The 23,178-nt window shown below is 40.3% G+C and overlaps 1 protein-coding gene and 1 long non-coding RNA gene across 10 annotated transcripts in view; one reads left to right on the forward strand and one right to left on the reverse strand.

The window, feature by feature from the left end:
• Positions 1-7,179, forward strand: part of slc2a11a (solute carrier family 2 member 11a) — an 84,687-nt gene extending 77,508 nt beyond the window's left edge. For 7 of the 8 annotated variants that reach the window (XM_064297684.1, XM_064297682.1, XM_064297685.1 and 4 more), the window contains 2 exons: positions 196-323; positions 6,235-7,179. In XM_064297684.1, coding sequence (XP_064153754.1) covers positions 196-323; positions 6,235-6,456 — 350 coding nt within the window. In that variant the 3' untranslated portion in view covers positions 6,457-7,179. The remainder of the gene's footprint in view (positions 1-195; positions 324-6,234) is intronic. The other variant, XR_010323937.1, reaches the window with a different exon arrangement.
• An 8,492-nt stretch (positions 7,180-15,671) lies between these two features.
• On the reverse strand, positions 15,672-20,972 carry LOC135233801 (uncharacterized). 2 transcript variants are annotated; one of them, XR_010323938.1, is made up of 4 exons: positions 20,834-20,972; positions 20,151-20,256; positions 18,710-18,754; positions 15,672-15,841 (listed from the first exon to the last, which is right to left on the reverse strand). It is a non-coding gene; the product is annotated as an uncharacterized LOC135233801 (long non-coding RNA). The 2 variants fall into 2 exon arrangements; XR_010323939.1 differs by having other exon boundaries at positions 20,079-20,256.
• Positions 20,973-23,178: the final 2,206 nt, after the last annotated feature.

Consider the following 23,178-nt stretch of genomic DNA (forward strand, 5'->3'; position numbering starts at 1 on the left):
GAGTCACTTCTTTTTAATAGCTGCATCTCAAAAGCAAGTTGATGCTCTTGGTATTTGATGCTTCTCAAGCTGTTGATGATGTGCATTAATCAAACATATTTAAAAGAATTGTCCATTTTTATGTTCCTAAATGTATACCACATGAACGTGGTAAAGTAAAAAAACAAAACTCATCTCCCAGTGTTTGTCCCCAAGCTGGAGTAACAGGTATCCTGCCGACTGAGATATTCAGTCAAACAGCTCGCCCAGCTGCCTACATGATTGCTGGTTCCATGATGTGGCTCAACCTCTTCTTGATGGGCATGGTCTTCCCCTTCCTTGTGGTGAGAATGTGATCCTCATGCTTAGCCATGTTTGGCAAGCTCTAAACAGTAGTAAAGTAATTTTTCACAAATCTACCCATTGGAACGACGACTGAAGACCCACCTCTTCAGGCTACACCTCTCCCCATCCCTCCCTTCCCCCCTGTAAATGACTAAACTTAAGGTTGTAACTAGGCAGCTGTTTCATAGGTGACTTAGGCGCATCAACTGTCTTAACGACTACTTGTATTTTTATTTATTTTTATTTTTCCATAGATTGCGTTGTTGCCGTTCTCGTTGTTAGTGTTAATCAGTTTAACCATCAGGGTCCAAGTTGAACTATGCGGTTGTTCCCTGAACTTGGACCGGTACTTCTCTCTAGGGGTTTCGTCATACTTGTTCCTGGTTATGGTTATACACTTTGTTGTACGTCGCTCAGGATAAGAGCGTCTGCCAAATGCCTGTAATGTAATGTAATGTAATGGAACGAGTCACCATTAAGCGTTTAAACTGAAGACCAAAAAAACTTTGTTCAATTTAATTTTCATGAGCTACTTAAAATATTCATTTATAGCCTAGATTTTTGATCAGGCCCTTGAATCATGTAATACTGGTTTTCATTTCTACCAGATCTCAGATTGATTAATTAATGTCGCTGATTGCCCAGGGATAACACTAATCTGGTGTCCCAGGCAGGGCCGGTTTTAGCCTGCTGTATTAGGGTGGGCTGGTAGAAATAATAGGTGGGCAACTTGGGCGCAGTTTCGTCACTAGGATTGGTGTCACCCAGTGCGCTTGACGGGGGGGACGGGGGGACGGTGTGCTGTTGGATGCTCTCCGGGGGGGGGGAAGGGTGCTGGCGGGTGTGGGCGTGTGTTATGCATTAAAATGATATAGCACTTCTCGTCACATTAAAGACCATCTGGCAGGTTAAATTTTTTACGAAATGTATACTTAACCTTGTCTGTAAATGACCATTTGAAAAGTTAATGTAGGCTTGAATAATTTTTACAAGACATAAGGGCACAAATTCAGAGGAACTAGTGGCCATTTTGAGCAAAGCTCCTAAAAACGCCTTTTTTTCTCAACATTGCATCATATTAGCCCAATGTGCAGTAGTACTGAGTCTTAGCGGTTGTGATATAATGAGTTGGTTTTTTTCATTAGTTTTATATTGCATTTCACCATGTATCATCATGGTAAATTATTGTGTTTGTGCAGCCTGTCAGGACACCCAGCACACAATTTTCCTAACAGAAAAGGAACGGTGCTAGCTTTCGTGTCTGGGTGCGTTTTGTGCAGGTGAAGAGACGGTACTTCACTGCTGCATTTGTTGCAAAATACTCCTGCCGGTATTAGACAACCAATACTAGTTTTGTTATAGCCTGATACATGATAGCAAACTTTACAACGTTGTGATGTGAACACCGCGTTAATATCGTTAGCTAACGCCCATAGATACGTGTTCATTCTACAGTCAATATCCAGGGTTTCCCCCAGAAAAGTTGGTAGGCCCGGTGGCAAGTAGGCTATCTTTTGACGGGGGCCGGTGGCCCAGCGGCCAAGTGTCTTTTTTGACGGGGGCCTGGCGAGGGCCAGCGACAGACTGATGGAAGGATTAAGGTAGGGCCCTATAATTTCTGTGATAACAGAATTACGGACGGAATTGTGGAATTGAGAATTTAAAAAAGCTATAACCCAGATTCCATAAGGCCCTACATTAAGTCAGTGCTAAAAGCTGACTGAAGATTTGAAAATATGACTATGTAATGTGAATGTTGTTATAAATAAGTCATTTATTCAACACACATTTAAAAAAATCAACTATTTACAGCATAGCAGAGTCTTACAAAGAATCTGACAACAATGTAGAGTCTTGGAATGCTGTGTTTTCAACAATAACAAAATAAACTAAATTAAATTAAATATAAATTTTTGCACTCTACAAAAAACTTGTATTCAAGTCCTGATTGGCTACTGAATCTTACAACAAGCCTTGGAATGCTGGGCACATTTAAATAGGGATGGGAATCGAGAACCGGTTCCAAGTTGTCCTATTCATTGGAATCGTATGCCTCCGAGCTTATCGATTCCGCTTATCGAAGCCAGCCTGTTTTTACGACAGCCGCGCATTGCAGAACAATGACGTAACGCCTTGGGGGAGGCACGCACGCAGGCAGCCTCTCTCAGGTGTTTGTTTTGGACGGCAGCTGTCACAACAAATTTGATCCGGGCTGCCAGCCTTGATACATTCTGTTGCGATAAAGATTCTAAAACGACTCAGCAATTTCTCTGGATTAACGGGTTATTTTCTAGCCTGAAATGCGATCGTATTACGAAATGGCTACACATGTCATGTAACGTGCAAGTAGTTGGCTATCTCCCTGGATACGAAGTAAATGTTTTTACCAATAAATAATAATAATAAATATGATTTTATCCATGTAAATACCTATACAAAAAGGCAAAATAAATGTCGTGTTTGCGATTGCCGTCGTAGATGTCAGAAGGAAATGTCACTGACAAAAAAAAGTTTGCTGTCTTCGTAGTGGTTTGGGCTGGAAACGAGCTGTAAGAGCGGGATATGCACAACACTGCCTACTTATTGGCTACTAAATCTTACAACAATGTACAGCCTTGGAATGCTGGGCACATTTCAACAACAAAATATCTATGTATCTGTGTTACTGACTGTTTGGCTAGCTAGCTAAGTTAGCTAAATGACCACGTTGTCGTGCACATCAATGTCACCAAGCTAACGTTATTAATAAACAAGTGAAGTCGTTATTTAGATGGCGATTAATACATCATGTAATATTACAATGTATTGAACGTTACATTCATGCTACTAGTTTAACGTTACCTACACACTGCTTAAGTTAATATAAAAAGAATGTACTTACCGACGAGATGAAGTGATAACACAGTTTGTAACAAGGTTAGTTAGCCTACTAAAGAGATGGTGCCTTGCTAGGTACCGTTAGCTTGTGATAGTTGGAAGCATCAAGTGTTGAACATCACTCTATGCACAATGAGGGTAAAGAACAGACCTGCTGTTTTCCTATAGTGCGTTCACATTTTAACCGGCAGATGTCGCTGGTGAGCTTTCCAACCAAGCCGCCCCACTGTAACTGTAGTTTAAAAAACATCTTAAAAATACGTTAAAAATAATAATAATAATAATAATCCCCGATGCTTAGGCCCGGCGGGGGGTCAATTTAGGCCCGGCGGCCCGCCGGGCTTGCAATACACTGGCGGAAACCCTGAATATCTGTGACTAAATATTGAATAAACATACAATCTTACCATTGGTTTTATGCGTAGAGATGTCGCTTTTGAGACTGAGTGGTCATATATTGTCTTGGACGTTTGTGAAATATACGCGCATTTGTGACACCTGGGTGCCTTCCAAAATAGCTGTGCATAACACCACACGTGTTGATTACGGCGTTGTCGCCCTTTTTAGTACGGTCTGGCTTGATTGACAATTTATTTATTCAGTAGGTGAGAGTATAAGCTTTCTAACGATGTATAACATGTCTATTTTTGCTTTTGGAATAGCGTTTTATAGGTCAGTGTAATCATATTTTTTCCTCATCATCGCATTCACTTATGCACACTCTGTGGTAGCATTAACAGACGCTGCACCTAACGAAACGTTGTCAACGATTTTTCGTAATTTCTTGGAAAATACTATTATTATTGAGGACGTCTGGGCATAGCTAAGCCATTTGTTTGCTGATAGCCTAGCTGACATCATTTTCTGGAGCGAAACAGAAGCGGATAGGACTGTGTCATTGATTTACTGTCTCTGTCTCTATCTACTGAACACAGATAAAATGTTATATTGCTACGTAAGTATTACTGCTCAAACTATTTCGGTTATATACATTATTTTTGAAATTGAGTGTCTTTAAATAGGTTAGTGGTATTATATAATGTGGATATATCTATAAGCTAACACTGGTCACTCACCAAGACACCTGTCCAGTTCTCCACTGGTTCTCCTCACACCACAACTCAATTTGTCTCCTCTGACCGTTATTCCTTGTAACCCTGGTCTGTGCCTGGTCTCTTGGACGCCTAGCAGGCTCATAATGGTAAGGCTGTGGTCCGTCATATGCGTTCACATAAACATTTACAACCTCTTGTGTCAAACCTAGGGTTGAGATCCAATCTACTTATTGTTCAACTTGACCGATCTCCCTTCTGTTAAGTCACTTCCGGGTTGGCGTTTTTTGGATGCCGAAGTAAAATTCTCTCACAAAGAAACGACTCCAGAAGTCACTAGTGTATATATATAAGTATATTTTTATGAACATCTAGTTCCTACATCATTTTCCTACACATTGATTCACTGGGGTGTCCAACCTGCAATATGCTCTTTAATACCACTAATTAATTCAACTGGCAGTAGGCTACACTGCATCAGAGAAACTAGCTGTTTCAACCCGTGGCTGCCCACCCAATCAGAAGTTATAAACGGTACTGGTATTTTCTGTGCTATTTTTCTATTGGCTGAACAAAAAAACAATTTTTAAATTTTTTTCTTAAGTTTTGATTGGGTGGGCAAGATGCCCGTTTGGGTGGGCTGACCCCACCCCTGCCCATAGCTACCGCCGGCCGTGGTCCCAGGACTAAAGCAGTCTCAGAACAGAGGAGAACAGTGGAAGCCAGCAGCACTCCTGTGCCAGATCTGAGTATCCGTGGTTTTTAATTAGGATTTTTTAAACTTTACTTCAGACTGGTGAAATTAACATGAGGAGACAGCATTTTTTTGTGTTTCATATAATTCTGGTTTTCACACTGATATAAAATTTTACAGAATGAGCCACCTGACAGTAACATACAGGTGTCTATTATATTTGATTGCTTTCTAGAGGTGTTCTCTGCCACTGCTATCATCTCAAATGAGACATTTTGCCACAGGGACTTGAGCTTATCTGTTTAAAGACACTTTTACTCCTATAGCAGTACTGGGCATCATTGACATTTCTGGAATGGAATCTTTCAATCCCCTTTTTAAAAAAAATCACATCACAGGGACTGGAGTACACTTTGCTCAGCACAAAAGACACTGTTAATTGAATAGGGTAGGACTGTCATTTCAACGTCTATGCGGTCTTCCACAGAGTCAAAAAACACAAATTAAAGGGTGGCAACGGGAGGAATCTAAATACCCTCCTATTGATTATATAGTGTAAGGTACGCCTGTGTAGAAACAAATTACCGCATACATAGAATAATTGTAGTATAACATATGACATATTCACTGATACAATAAAAGGGGTAAAGAAAAAAGAGAACCAACAAATCAAAATAATTAATTAAACAAATTATAGGCAATGCAGATCAAACATAAACAGTAATAATCTTAAGAATTATTATTATTTTTTTTTATTAAAAAAAACATGAATGATTGAGGGGCTCATTTAGTCCATCGGTTTCCAGACTATTAAGAGTGTGTATCCAAAATGCCTCTCTGCAGAGCAATTTCTTAATTATGTCACCGCCTGAGGATGACACCTGTCTTTTCCTGAAGTTCAAAGTGGTCCTCCACTATCCCTTGTCCATGTGTGTCCTAATGACAATTGTCATACTTGACCACTTCACCATACTCCATTGTACATGGTCTCACTTAGAATCTCTAATATTTTATATATTAATACCTTCATAGTTACTGTTGTCTTCAGCCTACTTGGTTATACTTTTTCGCAGGATATGATTTCTTTTCATTGTGTGTAATAACTGTTTAACATGATTTTCAACATGAGTTGTTTTCTAATGTATTGTATTGTCAGTTCTACCTTGTTCCAAATTGCCTTTTGTTGTAAATAGGTCAGACTTTTCTCATGTAGTACAATGTTAAATAGTAATTTCAAACAAATATTTTCTCAGAATTCTCAAAAATGTTTATACCTGTCTGTTTCAGAGAGGCTTTGGCCAGTTTTGCTTCCTTCCTTTCTGTGCCGTCTGCCTTCTCTCAGCCGTCTTCATTGGGCTGGTGTTACCTGAGACAAAGGGGAAGAGTCTCCCTGCCATTGCTGAAGAGTATGACAAGCTTAATTTCAGGGGCCAGGAGCTGCAGCTTTCAGTTTCAACTCAACTGGCCCAATACCAGCCGAGCAAAGTACTCAGTTCTACTTCACTGTAGTTTGTGCATCATGCGAGCAGCAGAGCTGCAACATTTGACAACTGTTTAAACAGGTTTATCCATTTATGGTTGCAGTAAGTTCTTGTAGAATGGAAGTTAATATTGATATGTTTTTAAACCAAAATGAACTTTAATCATGGGATTTTCTAACCTTGGTCCCAGGTGATCTCAGGTTGAACCTTTTAATTGATCAGGACAATTGAAGACCAGATCCTAATTCTTTTAGCTAAAATATTTAATTCAAAATATTATGGCACAGAATAATTATTTGCACATCTACTAAATTTATATGGACAGTAACTGTGGAAAGATTACTTGCCACTTTCATGATTTTCTTTATTACTGTACATTTGTCATACTGAATGGTTTCAGATCTTTAGACAAAATATAATATTAGACGCGGGGGGGGATTCCTTTTTCACATGAAAAAGTGATATGGGTGTTTGATAGCTTTTTTCATTAAATGAATGAAATAGTAATAGAAAAAATGTTTTTTGTTTACTCAATTACCCTTTCTGTCTAAAGATCCGAAACCATTCAGTGTGACAAATATGTAATAATAGAGGAAATCAGGAAGGGGCAAATACTTTTTTATGACACTGTATCTGTTTTCTATACTGGCATGCATGACTGCAGTACAAAATGTGCTATACAATTGTTGATCTGAGTTGATCTGTACAGCTTTGTTTTGCCAATTAAAATTGAATGGCATTATTCATTGAATAGCTTGTCTATTTGATTGCTCCCGGAAGTACAGGACATGTACCATGGTACATTCATTTAGCCAATTATTTGTTATCCAATACAGGATCACTTTGGCTCTTGGGAGCGCACGCATGCATGCATGTACACATGCACACACACACACACACACAAACACACATTTAGGGCTGTCAACTGTTTTTTTGTAGTATTTTTAAATGTGTTTAATTAATCTGAATACATTTAATATTATCCCTGTTAAATATTAATTCAATATTTATATTAAAGCACATTACTTGAAATCCATTGCTAGCTGTAAGACTCATTCTATCCCCTGCCCTTGACCAAGTTAATTGGCTGGCCAGTTGATACTTGGTAAATACTTTTTTTTGTGATGCACTCAGTATTATTGATTTGAACCACTTGAAAACTTGACTCGCTTTAAGTACACACCACCAGTCTAGCCACTGTCATTGGAACTTTTCCCTTCACCGTTTCTGTTTAGCTGACTAATGGAATCTATTTCTATGAATGGGTGTTTTTCTTACGGGCATACTGTATACTATGCACACTACCTTATACAAAAAGCTCTGTTTACTATATAGACATTGCATGGTTTTTGTGGTGTTATTTTCTACTGCATCCAATATGTAATTAATATATTCAGGTAAATGCTGGTAGCTTTAATGACCCAAAGTCCCAGCTAACAGGGACTGCATTATATATTTTAAATGTTATAAATTGATGTTTTATGTAAATTTATTTTGTCACCGATCATAACATTAGTTGATTAATTGTATTAATATGTTAATGCATTAGGTTAGCATTTTATATCTGAAACGTACATTAATATATTGAGAACTGAAAAACTGTTTTACTGATTATATTGCAGCAGATGTCCTGAAATAAACCTATAGTTTAGGAAATAAATTAGGACACTCAATTAATTGGTGGCATACCAGCATACACTCTTACAGTACCCCATGTGCACGGTTTCACTATTTTTCTTTGATTCAGTTCTTCAACAAACATTTAATCTAAAACTAGCTAAATTAACACTTTCCATACTTCAAAGGGAAAGCTTGATAGAGGCAATAGTGGTAGCAACAATGCCTATGCAAAAGAGCATAACAAAGAGAAGCGGTTTTTAATAGAAACACTGACAAATAGGCGAAGATTTTTCTATCATCAGATGACAAGGATGAAGAAGAGATGGATCGGACACCTGATGAGAGGATGCTGATGGAGTGTCTGGTTTATCATTGTTTGTTGATGCAGTGTACACCCTCTTTAAATTCTGTGGTTTTATATTTTAGGACATAACTAAGTCCTAACAGTAGATAAATCTAACCTCACGTAACTTGAATCACAAGTTAATTTGTAATTATGTATTTATTTAACCCAAAAATAAGACATTTAGAAGCCATGCGTGAAAAGGTGTGCACCTTACTGCTTCCATATCAATTTTTTTTATTACCATGCATCTGCAGGATGATGAAGTTTGTCATACAGCTCATAGATTTAGAGGTAGAGTGCAACAGGACAAACAGTACTGCTAAAAACAACAATAACAATACATTGGGCAGTACAGTAGACACTAGACATGGGATAACAAGTGCAACTTTTAGGTAACAAAGTGCAAGTGTATTGAGAGGGGTGCTTTGGGTGTGTTGTCATTACCACCTGTATATAAAACCAGAAACTTTGACAGCTTGGTCCGGAGCATTCATGTTTGTGTTAACGCAACATGCAAAGGTAGCAATTCCTGCGGTTCATCAGTCTGGGAGGGGTTTCCAAAAAATATGAAGTCCATCATTTCACAGTAACAAAGAACATTTATAAATGGAGAAGATAAAAGACAGTGACCAATCCACCCAGTAGTGGGCATCCCAGCAATTCACCCTAAGGTCAGTCACAATGATCCCTGATGTAGAGTTTGGAATATTTTTATTGTATTGAATTTTATGTCCATCTGGTGAATAAATAAATATAATTTGGAATTTTATTTAAAACCAGTTGCCGAAAGCTAGAATAATGAATTGGTTTGGGAAAATGAACAAATGACTCTAACCTGCCTGAACATACTGACTCAATTATGGTACAGGATAAATAAGATTTTGCTGATTGGTTAATACAATCTTCATACAATTGACACAGGCCAGTAACAAACTCCAGGCTGCTTTTATGTCTTTGCAAGAAAAAATACACAAGCTAAAGTGTTTTTTAAGTGCAGAAAAAACAAAAATCATGGGACCCCATTTATAAAATTGTCTTACGATCACCTTGTATTTTTGCATGTAAGTTCTGAAATATTTCCAACAGCCCCACAGCATTTTTTTCTTTTTTTGTGCACCAGCTGTTCAATTTGCTTGTACCATCACACTAGCCTTCACAAGGTTGACGTTGCCCTTGTGTGCAATTAGATCAGACTACCTAACCCCAATTGTAGGTTTACCTATTCATTGGGACAAACTGACCCCACATCACTGGATAACACCCACCATCACCCTACACCATGTGACCAAATGGCTCTGCACTGTGTGTAGCTGCATTTTGTTCAGCAGCTGCTGTTATTTTTTAAAAGCCTAACTTCTACAATTTTGTCTGCATTGGATGTAAGTAGATGGCGGCGTGTGCAGACACAGTGGCTCGGCTCTCTCTTTTTTCTCTTTCTTTTTACCTCTTAGTTCTCTTAGTTAGTTTATCTTCTATCAGTAAAGCAGTAGCCTTTAACACATACGATCGATCCCAGTTGGTGGATAAATACTGCTGCCCAGATTTGGAGCTGCTAACGGCAAGGTGCAGACCGTTCTTTCTCCCGAGGGAATTCAGGACAATAACAATCATGGCAGTATATATTCCCCCACAAGCTAAGGCTATGTTAGCATTGGAAAAGCTACATGATGGCATTAACAAACAGCTTATGGCGCACCCGGATGGGGTGATCATTGTAGCAGGGGACTTCAATCACGCGGATCTCAAACTGGTCATGCCCAAATTTCATAAAAATGTGAATTTCCCAACGAGAGAGAACAACGTCCTGGACCAAGTCTACACAAACATTCCAGGAGCATTTAAAGCAACCCCATCTTCACATCTAGGACAGTCAGACCATATTTCTCTGACCCCAGCTTACAGACCACAGATCTGCAGAACAAAACCAGCTATCAGGACCGTACAAGTGAGGTCTGAGGAAGCCACCTCAATGCTGCAAGTCTGCTTTGATAACACAGACTGGGTTTTGTTTGCAGAAGGAACAGACCTTGAGGAATATGCTGGATCAGTCCTAGGATACATACACTTTTGCACAGAAAATGTATTAACAAAAAGGACAATAAAGGTGTTTCCTAACCAAAAGCCATGGATAAACAGCAATATGAGGACATTACTCAAGGAGCGGGATGCAGCTTTCAGGTCAGGTGACAAACAAGCCAGTGAAGCATGGGGGGCATCAGGGACGCAAAGCGCAAATACCAACAGCGTATTGAGGATCAATTTGACAACAACAACCCCCACAGCATGTGGAACAATATCAAGGCACTGACTGACTACAAAACCTCCAATCTGCTGCTCAGTGATGACGACAAGCTGCCTGTCCTGAACCAGTTCTTTGCCTGCTTCGACACTCAGAGAGGGGAGCCTGCTCCACTCATCAGTCGATACTGGTTCTACAGCACCACCAGGTGAGGACCACCCTGAAGAAAGTTAATGCACGCAAGGCAGCAGGCCCAGATGGAGTGCCTGGCCGGGTACTGAAACTATGTGCTGAGCAGCTTACAGAGGTGTTTACTAAAATATTCAACCTCTCATTACAACAAGCTGCTGTTCCAACATGCCTTAAATCCTCCACCATTATTCCAGTGCCCAAAAATTAATCTGTGAAGTGTCTGAATGACTATCGCCCAGTGGCGCTAACACGCATAGCCATGAAGTGCTTCGAGAAACTTGTGCTTTCACACATCAAAACCATCATCTCACCTGATCTGGATAAGCACCAGTTTGCCTACCGGGCAAACTGATCCACAGAGGATGCCATCATAACAGCTCTCCACACCGCTCTGACACACTTAGAGGAACCAAACAGTTATGTGAGGATGCTATTCGTGGACTTTAGTTCCGCATTTAACTCTGTCATCCCCCACAAACTGGTCAGTAAACTGGACAACCTGGGCCTTGGTTCCTCGCTGTGTTCATGGGTCATGGACTTCCTCACAGACCGACCACAGCAAGTCAGGATTGGCAACCACACCTCCTCCACCCTCATCCTAGGAACCCCACAGGAACCCCACAGGGCTGTGTGCTGAGCCCTATGCTCTTCACACTCTTCACCCACGACTGCACCCCCATCCACACCTCCAACTCCATAATCAAATTTGCAGATGACACCACTATAGTTGGGCTGATTTCAGACAATGACGAGATGGCCTACAGGCTTGAGGTGGTGGAACATCTAGCTGAGTGGTGTAGGGACAGCAACCTGGTCCTTAACACATCTAAGACAAAGGAGATGGTTATTGACTTCAGGAGGACCTCAGGAGTCCACCTCCCCCTCCACATACATGGAGAAGCAGTGGAAAGCGTGGACAACCTGAGGTTCCTTGGAGTCAATATGTCAAAACAGCCGAAATGGACCTGCAACACCTCACACTTGCGTAAAAAGGCCCAACAAAAACTCTTCTTCCTCAGGAAGCTGAAACAGGCCCAGCTCTCACAGAAACTGCTGCTAAACTTCTACAGGAGCACCATTGAGAGCATCCTGACTAACCGTGCCACTGTGTGGTATGCCGGCTGCACAGCCGCTGAGCGAAAGGACCTGCATCGGGCGGTGAAGGCGGCCCAATGCATTGTCGGGATGAGCTCCCAAACCTGGACACTATCTATGCCAGTCGACTAAGGAAGAAGGCTAGCAGCATTATCAGGGACACCACACACCCCAGCCACTCCGTTTGAACCGCTGACGTCCGGCAAACGGTTCAGGACAATAAGATCCCGTACCAACAGGCTGACGACCAGCTTCTTTCCCAGAGCTGTAGCCTCCATCACACCCCTCCCTGCCCAACCACGAAATGAATAACAGGAACTGTGAGCGCACACACACATTAAGGACTGTGGCCCATACACGCACACACATACACCCACCTCCACCCTCAAAGTCTGATACTACAAACACAATTTATAAACACAAAAGTTAGCACTACTTTTATTTATTGTACTGCTTTTATTTACTGCTGCTTTTATTATATTGAGAGAAGCCATGCGGAATTCCATTGTACCTGAGTATAATGGCAATAAAGATCATTCAATTCAATTCAATATCCAACAATTTTATTAATCTCAGTATATAAACATTTTTAAAAATACAAAAAAATTGGTTAAAGGTCCAGACAGAACATACACGACTCTTCAACAAGACCAGGTTAAAACCTAATATATGGCTGGACCATAGACCGTATAAAAATATGGACGAAGTGATCATGACGTCACCCACTGATTTGCTATGTTTAGTGCTCACCGGTGCATGAAGCCCAAACTAGGGCGCAGCCATTGCCCATTGCAACCAATGCAAGCACAGTGGAGCGAAAGAGTGGAGTCCACGACTACAGGAAAATCCACCCCAACTACCTTACATGATAATTGGACACGCCCACATCTGGACAACAAGCATGTTCTTGCAACCACAGAACCATACTGTCATAACATTTCAAAAAAGTTAATTGTACAAGATACGTTTAGTGTTAAGATATTTACATAGAAAAATAGATAAAATAGATCACTAGCTAGCTAGCTAGCTTACTAGCTAGCTAATTATATAGACAGATAACAGAACTCTAGATAGCTAGACAGATCTATCATGAGGTAACTAGCTAGCTAGCTAGCAAGTTAGCTAGATAGACAGATAGATCGATAGAAAGCAGTAAGCTTGCTCCCCCTAGCTAAGTAAATCCCCTTACCTTGTCTTCTTAAAGAAGCTTCAAAACTGCTTACAAATCTGATTTCACCAACAACATATACAAATTATATAAGAGGAGACTTTATAAGAATCAACTGAAACCGAAAGGCAGAATTCTTTTAACTCGCTTAGCCCTCAAGCAGAATGATCCTTCCTGGGCTTATTGTGCAGAACGTGAATATGACAAGGGAAGCTGGTCTATAGTTGGGCCTTTGCCTGCAGCATTTCTAACATAGATGGCTCGAAACTGACAAGCCAAATTAATGACCTAGTAAACCACCAGCCAGTTGAATCTGATGGCTAACTGGTGTGGATGCAATGGCACTAGTACAGGCTATGAACCCCAGATACTTGACGATTTGCCAAGTTACTAATGTACCTGATCACTGCAGCGAGTAAAATCTAAAGTGGTGCATTTTGTCCCTGACACCTACAAAACCCCTTGTTCATCTGAAAATGTCTCAAATGTATTAATCGAAAGAACTGGAGAGAAGAATCCTTAGAATAGCGGTTAGTACAGTTGAACGCAGCACATAGGCAGTGGGCCGAACGCTTATTTCGTGAACTTGATCGATCTCCTTCGACAGAGTACACAATTTTTTATGTATGATATTGAATAATTCTGTTAAGTCTAATAAAATTTGTTGGCAGCTCTGGTTTTAACATATATTTTCACAAACTTATCTTTTAATTGTCTGTCTGATCAGGCACATCATGGGATGGCGGTAGCTGATGAACCAACAAGAACTGTAGTGTACAACGTCATTGAAAATATCAACCAATAGCGTACGCTTAAGTAGGACCCCAAAATATAAACATGCAGAGCGGTCTGTAAACATGACCTATCGGATTGACTCGTAGTAGTTGTCGGAATGAACAAATTAATTAATTAATGTCAAAGTATGGAATATGTAAGGAATAAACCATAACGGGTTGTCCCGTTATTGGAAAATAATGTATGACGGGGGTGGTGATGCGGCCGAGGTGAAGCCAAGGTCGCTTAACCACCACCGAAGTACATTATTTTCCAATAACGGGACAGCCTGGAGGGGTTTATTCCACTTATACAATGGGTTACCAACAATGACTACATATGGTTACTTTAATATTTATTGATTTTTATTGACTTAATCACCTGAAAGTGAAATATTCTTCCACGGCCGTTTGGGTACATTGTTTTATCGTTGTCAAGCAAAACTGTGGTTGGTAGTGCTATTTGGACCATTGTTATGGAAAAACTCCGGTTGGTAGTAGTCTAAACACATTCCTTTACAGGTGCTTAACATGTCCTGTGTTCTGATTTAATCTGCTGTGTAATTTTCTCATATTGTGATAACGTGAAACAGAATAAAGTTTGCATATTTGTTATAGACCCTATGACTACTTTATGAGTTTCTAATGTATAATTTTATCTGTTAAAAAGAATGCCCAAATAAACTACTTTATCTAGCTATTGTTTGTCTGAGTCATGTCTGACATCTCATTTGATGCCTGACATCTACTGTATCTCATTTGATGTCCGACATCTAATTTGCATAAACCCAAACACACACACATGCATACTTCAGCAAGTCTGGATTCTGGTTGGAAAACGTGAAAACGTGAGAAATATGGAGTGTTGCATGCATTCAACAAGCAGTACAACAAATATTTAACAATTTTCAGTTGCAATTTTGACAAAATTTGTAAATAGTTTACTTCAGTGGGTCAATCTCCCTACTAAAGAAAGTCAAATTGCAGAAAGCGCTGTCAAAAAGTATAATCTAGCAGATGGCCACATTCCAGATGTGCCTGCTAATGTTGGCTACCATAGAGAATGTTATATGCAGTATGCCAACATAAGAAACATCGAAAGAGCCCGCAAGACGAGAGAAAAGACAGTACAGGAAGTTGAAGGTTAGTAGCAAATTAAAGCAGCTTTAAATTTTGTCACTGCAAGAAAAACAAGCACGAAACCGTGCAGACCCATGGCACACCTGTACAAAGTGTCATGAGTAAAACTTGGCTAACTATATAGCTACCTAGCCATGGCATGTCCTCACCTCTGTAACGTTATTTGTTGTCCTCTGTGTCCATACATCTGTATCAATGGCATGCGCTAACTAGGTTAATTAAAGTAGCCGAATCGCTAACATGTTAGCTGAAGTAACGTTAGGCGATAAAGCTGTGCTTAAAAATTTTGTGCCGTTCGAAGTGGTGATTTTGGGAGATGCACCTGCACATGGTTCCTACTAAACGAAGCATCACCTCCGTGATCTGGAGTTATGCGCGCCGTGGGAAAAACTGGTTAACTGTAGGCTAGTTGTGTTGATCTTATTTGTGTGTATAAATGCTAAGACTCCATTATAAGCTGAATCATACAAAACAAAGAGCATGTTCATTGTTTCAGCATTACATTAAAAGCAGGGACTAATAGCATGTACTAATTGCAAGGTACTGTAGTTTCTCAAATACTGTGCCTAAACAGACCGTGATCCTGTCAGATCCTGTCAAAGCATGTGGGGATGCTGATCTAGGATCAAATTTGTACCTTACACCAACACTCTATTTCATTAGGCTTCACCAATTTTTGTATATTATTTATTATTATATTTTATTATATTAATATTATTACAAAGGCATTTTTTAAAAATGTTTTAGAAAAATATATGCACAATATCATCAAGGCATCGACGACAGGGTCAGGTCAGGTCCAGAAGATGTCTGATAGCAAGGCTGAGCATCTGGGGTTACCTGGGGAAACAGATTAGGAGAGTTGTAAACAAATTAAAACTTGAATGGATACAGTACAGATTCACATGCGGTACAGATTCACATATTTCTCTCTCCCCCTCCCCCCTGTTTGTTTCACATCACAATGTAGCAATTGCGGAAGCACACACTCAACATACAAGTGAAAATGACTATACGCCACCAAAGGTTAGAGTTCTCCGCTCCACCACAACAGCGGTTCCGGGTCACCTAAAGAAAGCACCACAATCTCCTTCCTATGCAGTGCATAATATGCAGACGTGACAAATATTCCATAAGTCATAACCGGAAGAGGGTCAAGGAGAATTTTCAGCAACGTGAAAGACTGACAGCTGGTAAGCTGCTTGCTGCAGTGGAGGCACGCAAGGATGAAAACTTGTTACTTCAAATACGTGGGATGGATCTTGTTGCCTCAGAGGCAATGTATCATTTCAGATGCTACAGAAATTACACTATGTTTCTGTACGAAAAAGACGATAAACAAGACTGCACAGGGAACAGCCAGTATCAGTCTGGATACAATCACTTCTGTAAGACAGTGGTGGAGGAGAGGTTACTGAGGAAACGGAAGGTGCTCAAGCTATCCAAGTTAAATGCCCTGTTCAAGAAATGTGTCCATGAAACAGAAGGAATTGACATCTCCTCTTACAAATCTTGTTCTTTAAAAGGGAGGCTACAAGAGTCCTATCCTTTTCTGAAGTATCAGAAGTTGCCAAGACATGACTTTGTCTATATTGGTGATTTGACACCACATGAAGTGGTCCAAGATGAAGTTGCCACAGCTGGATCATCATCGTCATCATCATCAGATGAAGACGACACAGGAACAATTGAAACAGATGACAGAAATGAGACGAGACTCTTGTTCCATGCAGCCATGACACTGAAAGATGTCATAGTGGACAAGTGTAAAACAACCCCTAAACTCACATGGCCACTAACAGCACAGCAACTTACAATGTCAGCTGATGTCAACTGATCCCAAATAAGCTCTTCAATTTCATCGCCTGAACTACAGGCATGACAACAGATCCCTCTACTGACAATGAAAGAGTGAATGTTTGTGAAGAGAAGTTGATCAATCAGAAGATTGTATCAACTTGCCAGGATGTGATGAACCTCACAGTGAAAGAGAGATGGCTCATGCCCAAACATTGTTCGTTAGCCATGACTGTTAAACACATGACAGGATCCGGTCAGCTTTTTTATTGAATGGTCTTGGGTACTGCTCCTCCAACTCACAATTACTTGAACATGACACAGCTTTAGCACAGCTACAAATACAACACTTACATCCCCCAAAACATCCAAGTAAAGCTGCAAGCAACTCTTGTTTGGGACAATAATGACTTTGGAAAGGAAACATTGTCTGGTAAGGGGACTACACACAATACAAATGGCATAATAATTCAAAAAATGATTCCATGTGATGCACCTACACCTGACAATCAGTATTTACAGAAAACAAGAAAGAGGCCTCTTGATCGGCCCCCTACTAATCTTGAGACATACATCACAGGAAAGAGGACAGGCCCAAAACCTTTTGGGAAAGAAGTTGAACTAGATCTAGAGAACCACATACTTACCAGGAAAGCAGCACAAACATTAGACAGCACCTACTTCCTGATGAGGACTGCAGTCCATGGCAAAGTCCTTCCCGGATGGACTGGTTTTAACACACTCATTCATGGAGGTCCAATTCCTCCACCAACCAACATTGGGTACCTTCCAGTGATTGATGCAAGTCCTACAGAACTGGGAACTGTACAAACCATCCTTAAGAGGTCAACAGAAATTGCAGACAAACTAGAACTTCAGGATATAGTTCTAGTCTTTAGCTAAGCCATCTATGCCAAAGCTCAGAAGATACGGTGGAGGAGTGAAACATACAAGGAAAGACTATATGTATGGATTTCCTGTACTGTATTGGCAAGCATTTTGGGGATACTGGCTTACAAGACATCCTGATTGAGGCTGATGTTATTGCTGCTGGGTCTGTTGGGGGAGTTATAACAGGTCACCAATATAACAGAAGCATCCGTAGCCACAAGTTGATATATGAGGCACTACACAGGTTACGCTGGCAAGCATACCTTGACACCCTACCTCAAGACTGCCGTGAAGCTGCTTTAAAAGTTGCCACTGAACTCCAGAGAGACTTTCCTAAAGAAAACTTTGAAGTCATTATTGAATCACAGGAGGTCAACACAGTCCTTGAAGGCTATGAAAAATTCAAAAAACAACAAGATAGTAAGACATTCCAATTTTGGAGTTCCTACATTGAAATGGTAGAGGCTCTCCTATCCTTTATCAGGGCCACACGAGAAGCAAATTCGGGTCTGTATCTTTCCAGCATCCGGATTATATTATAATCCACCTTTAAAATTCTCATCTCCAGCCAGTATGCTGATAGGTATCTACTGTAGTTGATTCCTATCAGCATACTGGCTGGAGATGAGCATTTTAAAGGATACTCATCTGAGAATCTACACACAGGTACAGTCGGGTGAATTCGTGGCACAGAGGCAGCAGGCATATGGCTTCACACGCACTGCATGTGACCAGGTAATAGAGCAGATGGCAAACAGGGACTCAAAGACCAAAGGTGGACTTATAGGTTTTTCGTTGAACAAAGGTGCAGTCCACAAGTGGACACTGACACAGCACGAGAGAGCAGCCATCACAATGGAGGTCAAGGACATGGCTAGGCAGAACATGACAACAAGACAGACAACAGAATTGGATGAAAAAAGAAAGGAACAGGATGAAAAAGATGTTCAGAGCATAATGTCAACCATACAAAACATGATGTACCCATTTGATCAAACACTGGAAAAAGAGAAGCTTTACCATATTACATCAGGTCAGGTAGCATCAGAAGCCGTCTCTGCTGATCTGTCAAATGCAAAGGAGAGAGGTGAGAAGGCATTTGTTGAATTCTGTCAGCAACGTCTCAAAACAGATGAGGTGGAATTTCATGCTCCAGCGAAAAAGATGAAACTAAAGACATTTAAAGACACAGCAACCTCAAGTGTAACCAAAGTGAGAGGTCAGGAGATAGCCCTCAAAGCAGACATGATCTCTTCGCAAGGCTTATTGTGGTCAGAACAGTGAGGAATATAGACATAGGGGAAATGCTGGTCTATAGTCTGGGGCCCTTGCCTGCAGCAATTTCTAACATAGATGGCTCTCGTGAAAACTGACAAAGCCAAATTAATGCACTTTCTAGTAAATCCACCAGCCACAGTTGAAATCCCTGATGGCTCAACCTGGGTGTGGGATGCAATGGCACTAGTACAGGCTATGAAACCCCAAGATACATTTGGACGATTTGCCAACAGTTTACTAATGTACCTGATCACTGCAGCGAGTAAAATCTAAAGTGGTGCATTTTGTCCCTGACACCTACAAAACGATGAGTATAAAGAATGCAAAACGAGGCCGACGAGCAACAAAAGGATGTCAGTTGACTACAATATATTCAGCTGACCAGAAAACCCCCAAACAATGGTCTAAGTTCTTATCTTGTGGTGATAACAAAGAACAACTGCAACAGTTTCTCTTTGAGACATGGTCCAAGTCCAGGAAAGATCAAATTGAAGACATCACACTAATAGTTGGACATGGGTCTGAGTGCCATGTAATCAGAATGAACAACAGTGGCACAGAACTTGAGGTCTTATCACTGCCAGCATTGTTCACAATACAGGAGGAGGCAGACACTCAGCTATTACTTCATTGTGCGCATGCCTCACAGTATAGTTCAAGTGTTGTAATAAACAGTCCTGACATTGATGTGTTTGTACTGGCCATCACTTTCTGCAAGGAAATTGGAGCAAACCTGTACTTCCACACAGGGAAAGGGGCAAACAAACGCACCAAACATGTGCAGAGAATACACAGCCATCTTGGTGATGAAGTCTCTGTGCTCTGATTGGCCTCCACTGTTTCACCGGCTGTGATACACTGAGTGCTCTGCATGGCATTGGTAAAGTGAAGGCAGTAAAAACACTGCTATCTAACAAAGAGCATTGTGCCACATTCAGGAAGTTGGGAACAGCTTTTCAACCCCCAGCAGAGCTGTATGAAGCAACTGAAGCATTTACCTGTGACCTCTACAACCTAAAATGCTGTAGGGATGTAAATTATGCACGGTGTCAAATGTTCAGGAGTGGAAAATGCACAGACAGAAGTCTACCACCAAACAGGGATGCCTTACATAAACACACTCAGCGGGCAAACTACCAGGAAGCCATATACAGGAGGTGCCTGCAGAGCCAGCCAGACATACCCCCACCAACGGCCAATGGCTGGAAGACTGAGGGAGACTTCTTTGGGATTGACTGGATGACACTTTCCCCAGCCCCGATCAGCATCTTGGAGCTTGTGTACTGCTCCTGCAAAAAAACACAGTGTGTGAAAGGGAGATGCACATGCAGGCTGAACAAGCTGCCATGTACAGACATGTGTCTTTGTTTGGACTGTGAGAACACACCACAAATAATCACAATATAAAGGAAGAGTAAATAATCAAATTAAAAATAAGCAAATATATACAATTCACAGTTTGATTGCTTTTTGTTGTTTGAGGATAAAATATTGACATGACTAATTATTAGTTGATCAGCAAATGATGTAAAGTTCTGTTCTAAAATAAATGTTATCTCTTCCACTTCAATCTCTGTCTAGTCTGGTCAATCATAGGCAAGGCAAGTGAATATGCACTTACTGTTACACAGTCTTGGGTTTTGTCTTGTGTCCAAAGTTTAAGTCTTCACATACAGTAGATCGATAACATACTTTTTTCCACTAACTAGGCCTACAACATGCTACACCAGACGGGAATAGGAGAGAACTTGAAATGTGATGACAGTACATTTAATAGGTTGCCAATATTGACTGCATCGAAGATTAGCTAGGGATTGGCAAAATATTAAATATTAAAATTAATTAACTAGAAATTAACCAACTTACCTGACAGCAGTATTCGCATTCGCAGCTTCTCAGCTTCAGCCGTCAATTCCTGTTTACTTCCTATTTGAACGAATATCATTGGCAGACTTCACGTCACATGACGCTAGAACACGTTTTTGATTGGTTTGCGGTATAGTACTCCCTGGCGTTTGCCTAATGAATTTATGAAACGTAAGTTTAGTTTTCGTAAAAATATGCTGGAATTCAGACTGCCAACAAACGGAAACGTGTTCATAAAAAATGCATCTATCTTATATGAAAAAAACAGCTACTCTGTAGCCCAGGATCGATCATTTCAAAAACTAAAGCAGATAGCAACCTTCGGCCCACTGCCTAACACAACATTTTTGGACCTTGGACTTAAACTGGTGAGATCATATGTAGCTAGCTAATCAGAATAAAACGACACAGCATCACACCTGCCGCTGAAGCACTCTGCCTGGCTGCGAAATCCTTATATGGTCATACGGTAGTAGGACAAGCCACATTGCATGCACTGAAATTAACCCAGATTTGGGGATTTTGGCAGAATTATTTTTAAAAATCAGACCCAGCGGAGACATTACAAGGGATGGGATTAACTAGTTAAACCATCACTTCTTGTGTAAAAAATGTATTCACTTTATATTTTATATTTAAATTGGCCTCTTTTCAGGCTCTACCCATTGACTTAACATTGGGTGGGTGGAGTTTCAAGTTCTTTTTGCAAGTGCAACCAGGCATTGCAGTTCACTCTGTAGCCAATGGGGTAAAAGGCTTCACTAATAGAGGCGAGTTGTTGGCGCGTGGGCTGGACCGAACCGGCCGACGTCACAGACATGCGCGGTGTAACTATATCACTCACTCACTCAGTTAGTCAGTCAGTCACAGACATTCGCATTTGTAGGGCTGGCCCCGCTGTTGCGGTCCAGCCAAAAAACACGACTGCCTTCAGCCAATCAGATTTTAGCACTCATTAGACAAGACTTCAATGTCCAGGAAACTTAAATCTGTGAATTCTTTGCTGATACATTGTTTTAATACTTTTTTACATTCACAAACAGCTGAGAAATATTTTTAAATGATTCTTGCAAAAGAAAACGTATAAAAGCCTGTGCCGAAATTGGCTTGCTTTCCCCCTTAGATAAACAGCATTTTTTACTAAACCTACTTTGGTGAACTAGTCTGGGGCTGTTTGGCCCATCATCTAGAAAGAATCTCTGGCATCTCTACCTCAGTAATTATCAAAAAAATGTGGCTGCCACACATCAATCAATTGTTGTAGGCATTATTTCTAAAACAGTTGTAATTCATGAATGCTATGAGTACAGCACGTGATTCCGAAGCACTTAATTGTTGGTGTCTCTTTTCTTATAGACAGTGCTATAAGAACCCAAAAAGTTTAAATGCATGCATCTTTGCATGCAGTTTTTGTGTCAGTCTGCCATTGGATGTGCAATAATAAAGTCATCAAAAACATAAACACCATCAGCCAGTTGTCAGTGGGCATGTGACAGACTTAGCAATCACTGTATATAGAAAGCCTACTGACAAAAACACTATTTTGTCAGCTGATAGTTACCACCCAAAATCACTCCAGTTAGCCAATTGCATGTCTGTGAAACTGAATATCAATATTCATATCTGTGAACAGAAAAATATGGTAACAATCAGTGTATTTTTGAAGGTTTTTGCTCAAAAGGCTATCCAGAAATGTGGCTTGAGAGTGCCAAACAAAAAGTCACAACAGATTGACCTGTTAAACAAAACTCAGAAAAAGGAAAAAAGCATTTCTCAGTTAAATATCTTAACAACGGCTGAAACCACATTACATCAATTGTAAATATGCACTGGCATATATTATCCTCAAATGCTTCTCTCAGTTCAACCTTTCAAAATCTTCCTTGGTTCTCCTATAAAAGAGCCAGTAACTTGGAAAATATGCTAGTAAAGTCAGATGTAGTGAAAGCATAAATGGTTTCTTTCCTTGTAGGGGCTGTACTGTACATCCTATAGCAATATGGTTAAGGGAAATCTTTTCCCTTGTCATCACTTTATATTTTTATAAAATCAAGTATAAAATTCACAACAAAAGGTGTAGTTTATATGTTGAGATGTCCCTGCCCTAAGGTAAATATAGGTAAAACTATATGCCCTTTAAAATTGCATATGTATTAATATAAGTCTTCTAAAAGGCAATGGGATACCACCTCACTTGTAGCAAGACACTTTATAGACCAACATAATTCCAATAGACATGCATGGGGTAAGAAAAAGTAATGCCAGCCTGCAGAGCAGGTGATTTTGTAAAAAGCTACTCAAAAGAGAGGCTTTCTGGATACACAAAACTCAATTTTGTGTCACCA

Source organism: Anguilla rostrata, chromosome 10 (assembly GCF_018555375.3).
Source record: "Anguilla rostrata isolate EN2019 chromosome 10, ASM1855537v3, whole genome shotgun sequence".
NCBI lineage: Eukaryota > Metazoa > Chordata > Actinopteri > Anguilliformes > Anguillidae > Anguilla > Anguilla rostrata.